This window comes from Vipera berus (genome assembly GCF_964194415.1).
Source record: "Vipera berus genome assembly, chromosome: Z".
In the NCBI taxonomy this organism is placed as follows: Eukaryota; Metazoa; Chordata; class Lepidosauria; order Squamata; family Viperidae; genus Vipera; species Vipera berus.
In genome coordinates this window covers 26306209-26314041 of record NC_138205.1, presented here as the reverse complement: position 1 = coordinate 26314041, position 7833 = coordinate 26306209, and the positions used below count along the sequence as shown (strand labels likewise).

At 36.5% G+C, this 7833-nt stretch overlaps 1 protein-coding gene across 1 annotated transcript; it reads right to left on the bottom strand.

The window, feature by feature from the left end:
* Positions 1 to 332: 332 nt before the first annotated feature.
* On the bottom strand, positions 333 to 1562 carry LOC308678837 (olfactory receptor 6F1-like; the record flags this gene model as incomplete). The annotated part of the gene is made up of 2 exons (XM_081346069.1): positions 333 to 1271; positions 1374 to 1562. The coding sequence occupies 2 exons, from the start codon at positions 1560 to 1562 to the stop codon at positions 333 to 335; spliced, it is 1128 nt and encodes a 375-aa protein (XP_081202195.1).
* Positions 1563 to 7833: the final 6271 nt, after the last annotated feature.

Sequence of the window (7833 nt, the reverse complement as noted above, 5' to 3'; positions counted from 1 at the left end):
AAATATGCAAAAGAAAAAAAATAAACCTATTCTTCCCATTCTCTCCCAGCCTTGTTAAGTGAGTCACAGAGTGAGTATGGGTTTTTTAAACATTTATTTATTTCTAATGTTTTGAAACACAGAGAGGAAAACAAAACAGATAACAAATATCTTCCATATTCACTCTAAAATGAGAAGATCAGCAATGCAGCTTCACTGACACAGTGCTGGAGAATTTGGCTAGTGTGGGAAAAATATTCCTGCCACCTGTAAGAGTTGAAATTCAAAATTGCTGAGCAGTACCTTTGTTTTAACCATTTTTTAGTCTTTTACATCAATCTATAATTGGTCAATCACCTGCAAAATACATTTTTCAAAATATCCCTGATGTCTTTGTTTCTTAATGTATAAATAAAAGGGTTCAGAAATGGGACCAAAATTACACTGAAAACACTTACTAACTTGTTTTTTTGTAAATAAATCTCTTTAGAAGGCTTTACAAAGAGGAATATGGTGGAGCCATACCAAATGATCACAACAGCAAGGTGTGAAGAACACGTGGAAAAAGCTTTTTGTTGACCTTTGGTAGAAGGAATGCGCAAGATCGTGGAAATAATGTACATATAGGAAAGAAGGGTCATCATACAGGAGCCTATAATAACAATACTAGCTATGAAAAAAAATGTTAATTCAATGAAACGTGTATCTGTACATGAGAGTATGATCCAAGAATCAAGGTTACAATAGAAATTATTGATCACATTGGGCCCACAGAAAGACAATGTAGTAACCATGTATATAGGTATGGAAATAAGAAGGAAGCTCCCCAGCCAACATCCAAGAGCTACCTTACAAGATAGGTTGATAGTCATGATGGTGCTGTAATGCAAAGGATAACATATGGCCAAATATCTGTCATAAGCCATCACAGCTAATAGCAACTGTTCAGTGCATCCAAAAGAAAAAATGAAATATAACTGCAGAATGCAGCCAGAGAAAGAAATACTTCTGCTTCCCCCCAGGAGTATGGCAAGGATCTTGGGGATAGAGGCTGTTGTGAACCATACTTCCAAGAAAGCAAGATTGTAAAGAAAAATGTACATGGGAGTGTGGAGGTGTTGATATGTTATTATGAGAAGGATGATGGAAAGATTCCCTAAGATGGTCAGAATGTAAATATTTAAAAAAAATATGAACATGAAGAGCTGAAAATATGATGAGCCTGGAAAGCCTAGAAGAATAAATTCTGTAACCCTTGTGGCATTTAGTTGTTCATGGTTGAGTTCCTCCATCTGAAATGAAAAAAAAAATGAACAGAAAATTTCACTGAAATGTAACAGTACTAATATTTATTTATACTATAGTATCAGCACCACCAATATGAATTATTTTACAATATTACATTTTTTCTTCTCCTTCCGTTTTGAATCTCTTAATTTATCATGACCTATATTAGTGACTTTGATATGAGCATTAGCAAAATGATTTTTAGAAATATCAACAGAGTAATACTTGTTATCCCCTTCATGGATTACTGCCTTGTTGTGGCAAGAATCCCTCGGAAGAAATGGAGTAGCCTTCATAGTCAATAAAAGAATAGGAAAAGCAATCCTGGGATGCAATCCTTAAAATGTCAGAATGATCTCAGTTTGAATCCAAGGCAAACCATTCAATATCACAGTAGTTCAAGTCTATACCCCAACCACCAGTGCTGAAGAGGATGAAATTTACCGGTTCTATGAAGCCTACAGCACCTTATAGAACTAACACAAAAAAATGATGTCCTTATCATCATGGGGGATTGGAAGGCTAAAGTAGGAAGCCAAAAGATACCCGGAATAACAGGCAAGTTTGGCCTTGGAGTACAAAATGAAGCAGGGCACAGGCTGATAGAATTTTGTCAAGAGAATATGATGGTCATAGCAAACACTCTTTTCCAACAACCCAAGAGACAGCTCTACACATGGACATCACCAGACGGTCAACACAGAAATCAGATTGACTATGTGCTCTGCAGCCAAAGATGAAGAATCTCCATACAGTCAGTAAAACCAAGACGAGGAGCTGACTGTGGCTCAGACCATGAGCTTCTCGTTGCAAAATTTAGGCTTAAACTGAAGAAAGTAGGGGAAAGCACTAGGCCACTCAGGTATGAACTAAATCATATCCCTGACGAATATACAGTAGAGGTAACAAATAGATTTAAGGAATTAGGCCTCATAGACAGAGTGCCTCAAGAATTATGGACAGAGGTTCACAGCATTGTACAAGAAGTAGCAACTAAAACCATTCCAAAGAAAAAGAAATGCAAGAAAACAAAATGGCTGTTTGACGAAGCTTTGCAAATAGCTGAGAACAGGAGGGAAGTGAAAGGCAAGGGAGAAAAAGAAAGATACACCCAACTGAATGCAGAATTCCAGAGAATAGCTAGAAGAGATAAGAATGCCTTCTTAAATGAACAGTGCAAAGAAATAGAAGAAAACAATAGAAGAGGGAGGACCAGAGATCTCTTCAAGAAAATTGGAGAGATGAAGGGAACGTTTCATGCAAAAATGGGCATGATAAAGGACCAAAATGGCAGGGACCTAACAGAGGCAGAAGAGATTAAGAAGAGGTGGCAAAATTACACAGAGGAAATATACAAGAATGAGCTTAACGTCCCTGGTAACCATGATGAGGTGGTCACTTACCTTGAGCCAGAGATCCTAGAATGTGAAGTGAAGAGGGCCTTAGAAAAACTGAGCAACAACAAAGCTAGTGGAAGTGACAGTATTCCAGCTGAGCTATTCAACATCTTAAAAGATGATGCAGTAAAAGTGTTACACTCAATTTGCCAGCAAATTTGGAAAACTCAACAGTGGCCACAGGATTGGAGAAGATCAGTTTTCATTCCAATTCCAAAGAAAGGCAGTGCCAAAGAATGTTCAAACTATCACACCATTGCACTCATTTCTCATGCTAGTAAAGTTATGCTTAAAATCCTACAAGCTAGACTCCAGCAGCATGTGGATTGAGAACTACCAGAAGTAGAGGCAGGATTTCAAAGAGGCAGAGGAACTAGAGATCAAATTGCCAACATACGCTGGATCATGGAGAAAGCTAGGGAGTTCCAGAAAAACATCTACTTCTGTTTCATTGACTATGCTAAAGCCCTTGATTGTGTGGATCATAACAAACTGTGGCAAGTTCTTAAAGAGATGGGCATACCAGACCATCTTATTTGTCTCTTGAGAAACCTATATGTAGGCCAAGAAGCAACAGTGAAAACTGGACATGGAACCACTGATTGGTTCAAAATTGGGAAAGGAGTCCGGCAAGGCTGTATACTGTCGCCCTGCCTATTTAACTTATATGCAGAGCACATCATGAGAAAGGCAGGGCTAGATGAATCAAAAGTTGGAATTAAGATTGCAGGAAGAAATATCAACAACCTAAGATATGCAGATGATACCACTCTAATGGCAAAAAGTGAAGAAGAACTAAAAAGCCTCTTGTTGCGGGTGAAGAAGGAGAGTTCAAAACTTGGGTTGAAACCTAACATTAAGAAAAGCAATATCATGGCATCCGGCCCTCTCAATTCCTGGCAAATAGATGGGGAAGAAATGGAGGTAGTGACAGATTTTATTTTCCTGGGCTGGCTCCAAGATCCAGATGGGGACTGTAGCCAAGAAATTAAAAGACGCTTGCTCCTTGGGAGGAAAGCAATGGCAAATCTAGACAGCACACTAAAAAGCAGAGACATCATCCTGTCAACAAAAGTGTGTATAGTCAAGGCTATGGTCTTCCCAGTTTCAATGTATGGCAGTGAAAGCTGGAGCATAAGAAAGGCTGAGTGCCAAAGAGTTGAAGCCTTTGAACTATGGTGCTGGAGAAGACTCCTGCGAGTCTCTTGGATTGCAAGGCGATCAAACCGGTCAGTCCTAGAGGAGGTCAATTCTGACTGCTCTTTAGAAGGCCAGATCCTGAAGCTAAAACTCAAATACTTTGGCCACCTAATGAGAAGGAAGGACTCACTGGAGAAGAGCCTAATGCTGGGAAAGATTGAGGGCAATAGAAGAATGGGACAACAGAGAATGAGGTGGCTGGATAGTCACTGAAGCAGTAGGTGTGAGCTTAAATGAACTCCAGAAGATGGTAGATGACAGGAAGGCCTGGAGGAATGTTGTCCATAGGGTCGCGATGGGTCGGACACGACTTCGCAGCTAACAACAACAACAAAATGAATGAATGAATAAACTAAAAAATATAAAAAACAAGAACATAATATTAGGTCCCAAAATGTATTGGTTATTAGCTGTCCTTGCAAGGATTTATTGATTGATTAAGATTCTCTAAATCTAATCTCATTTTTTGCACTAGTATTGTTATACCCTGAAATATTTGAAAATGGATGGTGAATACATCCTTAAAAAAATTATAGGGCAATTCTGGGAGAATTGTGGGGCATATTTAATTATGAGGGAATGCAAATCTAATCCTGTCTTTTAGAAAGTTAGTATACAACAGAGAACAAAGAACAGCATGGAAATTTGGGGGGAAATGGCACTCATAATTCTTTCAATATCTCTGCCCAAAGTTAAATAAATTTTAGAAGCAATTGTATTCAAAGGACTCAAAGAGGCAACAGCTAAGAAAATAAAAGTTACTTCAGAATTACCAATTCAATATCATTACTGTCATGTGCTAAGCCTTAATAAGACAGGAATCCATAGCGTACTATTCCCAGTATATTATTACATTTTGAAACTAGGTAACATAAATACACAAACACAAACACAATATGTTATTTTCTATCTTTCAGGAAATAAAAAAGCACTAATCAGCATAGTTTGATCTTGCCCATGTTCGAAAATTCCAAAAGTTCAGAGCAATTTCAGGCATTTCAGGCATTAACCTCAAACTGGATATTGCTTGCAATATTGCTTGCATGAAATATCAAAAAGAATTTCAGAATACTTCCATTAAAAGCCAAATAATGGCTCATTCAATTTTAGGTTTTTGTTTAGCTAGCGCAACTGCAGAAATAAGTATATTTCCCGCTCATCCTTATTTCCACCTAACAGTTATATGGAGCTTTGAAAAGCAGCTATTATAGAAAACTTAATTTAGCTCAAAGACAATTCAGGTTTGACATATCCCTTGTAAAACATAATTGAACTAGAAACCAGAAAATATAGTTAAAACTGATTAAAATCTAAGTCAAAAGGATGGTCATAAAAGAAGTATTGCACATGCATTTCATTTATTCTACGAAATAATAATACAAATAGGATGATCCAATTTGCTTCAACAAGAGGACTGCAATTTATGTTAATTATAGTTTGATAAGAAAGGCATAAATGGCATATAGAGTGATGGTACAGTTTCAAAACAGGGAAAATGTACTTTGAAGTAATGCTTTTTTGAGCAAACGCACTAGTAACAATGGAGAACCATGAAGACCCTCAACATCAAGCAAGTTTGAATTGTAACATGAAGTCCATTGTTGTGGATGTAAATGCAATATATCATCATGCCAATATTACTGAATTAACTGAAGTGCAAAGAAGAAATTTTATTTGTTTTTCCCCTTTGTATTATTGTTCAGAAACCTGATTCACCTTTCCTCTATTGATAGGATATGTTGAAGTAAAAAAAAATGGAAGGAAGGTGAAGAAAAGATAAATTAGATATTTAAATATAGATAAAAAATGTCAGGAGTGTTTTATTTATTTATTTATTTGTTTTATATACCGCCCTTCTCCTGGAGGACTCAGGGCGGTGTACAGAGCAAGGCAAGTATACAATAAAGCAATAATAAAACAAATAAACCCCAAATCTATCAGGCCAGGCCGGCTTGCTGGAATAGATAGGTTTTTAAGTCACGCCGGAAGGTGCGAAGGTCAGGGGCCATCCGGATTTCGGCTGGCAAGCAGTTCCAGAGGGTTGGCGCACCCACCGAGAATGCTCTCCCCCTGGGGGTTACTAGCCCCCCTAGTCACAGCTCCTATGTGATCTTCCAAGGAGAGCTGTGAATCTAGGAGGACACCCAGGTTGCGAGCCCTATCTACGGTTTTCCCTAATTTGAGAAATTGTATCTGCTTTAGAAAAATATAAGTGAAAATTATCTATTAAATTAACTACAGCTAATAAGAAACTATAAAACGTAAGAAGAGAAAACCAGAAGAAGCATTAGATGGGAAAAAACATTATTATTAAGTTTATCTTACCTTCTTACAAAATCTTTAGTATATTTTAGCAGTAAAATGTCCTAATGATACCCTTCCCTGATTTTCTGAGTGAACTTCTCAATAATCCATGAAATAATATACCTATATTTAGTTTTGCATACTGATTTGTTGTTTTCTTTCTTCTATTTGCAGAACTTGAAATTTTCTTAGAGTTTTATTAACAAGTGGAAAGCAAAAGTATCCAGAGATACTGGAATTGGTATGTTTTATGAAACTGGATTCTAATACGTTGATTGAAACTATTTTAAAAACATTCATGTCATGATTAATTTAATCCCAGTGGATAGATGTCTCTACTGGCAGTTTATTAACCCAAGCAAACCTTTTAGAGAGGAAAAAATACACAGAGATAAGAATTTTGCTTACTCCATAAAAAATGAGAAAATTGAGGCATTATGAATTCTGATAGCAAAGTTGAACTTCCTGGTTAAGTTTAAAACAAATAGGACTAGATTGTGATCAAATTCTTATAGTCCTGTCAATAGTTAGGAATTAGCAATGGGTAATTGCAACTTTAATAATACTGGGTACTGGGTTATATTAGTATATACATTGTCTGTAGAATGAACACTACTGCAGTCTGTGTGTGTGTGTGTGTGTGTGTGTGTGTGCGTGCATGCATGCACATGTGTGCACATAATTAAATAAATGAATAAATAAATAAATGAATGAATACATACATATATACATGCATGCATGCATGCATGAATGCATACATACATACATACTGCCCAATATACTACATAGCATGGTAAGATCAAGTGCCATAGAAAGTGGAATTCCAGGTGAGCAATACTTTTTTTAGCCCAAAGATAAAATTAATTAAGAAACTCTGGTGTATTATTTCTTTCTATTTCATATTTAGGTAACAATGCTGAATAAAAATATTAAGTGACAATGTCTAGCCTCAGAGGTTTCTTCAAGGGAACATGGTCAGATATTCTAATTCTATGTTATTTAGGACTTTAAAGGATAACATTAAGAGAATGATTTTATATTTTGGAGTTACCATATTTCTTCATTACTAGTTTTCTATGGGTAGGTTGGGTTAGTATGTCTAATAAAACTAACTTTTCAATAATGTGTGCTTCAAGGTGTGCAAAACTTCTAATTCCAATTTTGGTTTGGTCTCCTGCATTAAGTCTCAGTAGATGACTTTGGAAAGACATTACATTTCAGTCATTTTACCTTACAGATGATTTTGGTGAAAACAACTGAAAAGGAAATATCTCAGGTACATCATCCTGATCTGTCTCGTGCTATGTATAGCAAAGAGAAGAAGGGGATGATTATGAGCAAGATGGATTGGTTATGTTGGGTGCATCACTGGAAGACTGAAGAACAAGTTTTGGGATAGGTCATTCTGGGGAATGTCTATCTACCTACAGTATGTCTCCAAACAGCCAAGATATTGAAGCTAATTTGCATTGCTGCAAAAAAGTGAATGATTATTTTTTCTGGAACTTAGCAAGTAGATTGACAGCACAGATGAGTCATTATACATAGCATATGTATATGCATACATAAAATGTTGTGATAAAACAGAGGAAAACAGATTCAGAGATTCAGAAGTGACTTCAACCATGTGATGCATACACACACACATAATCATACAAACATTTAC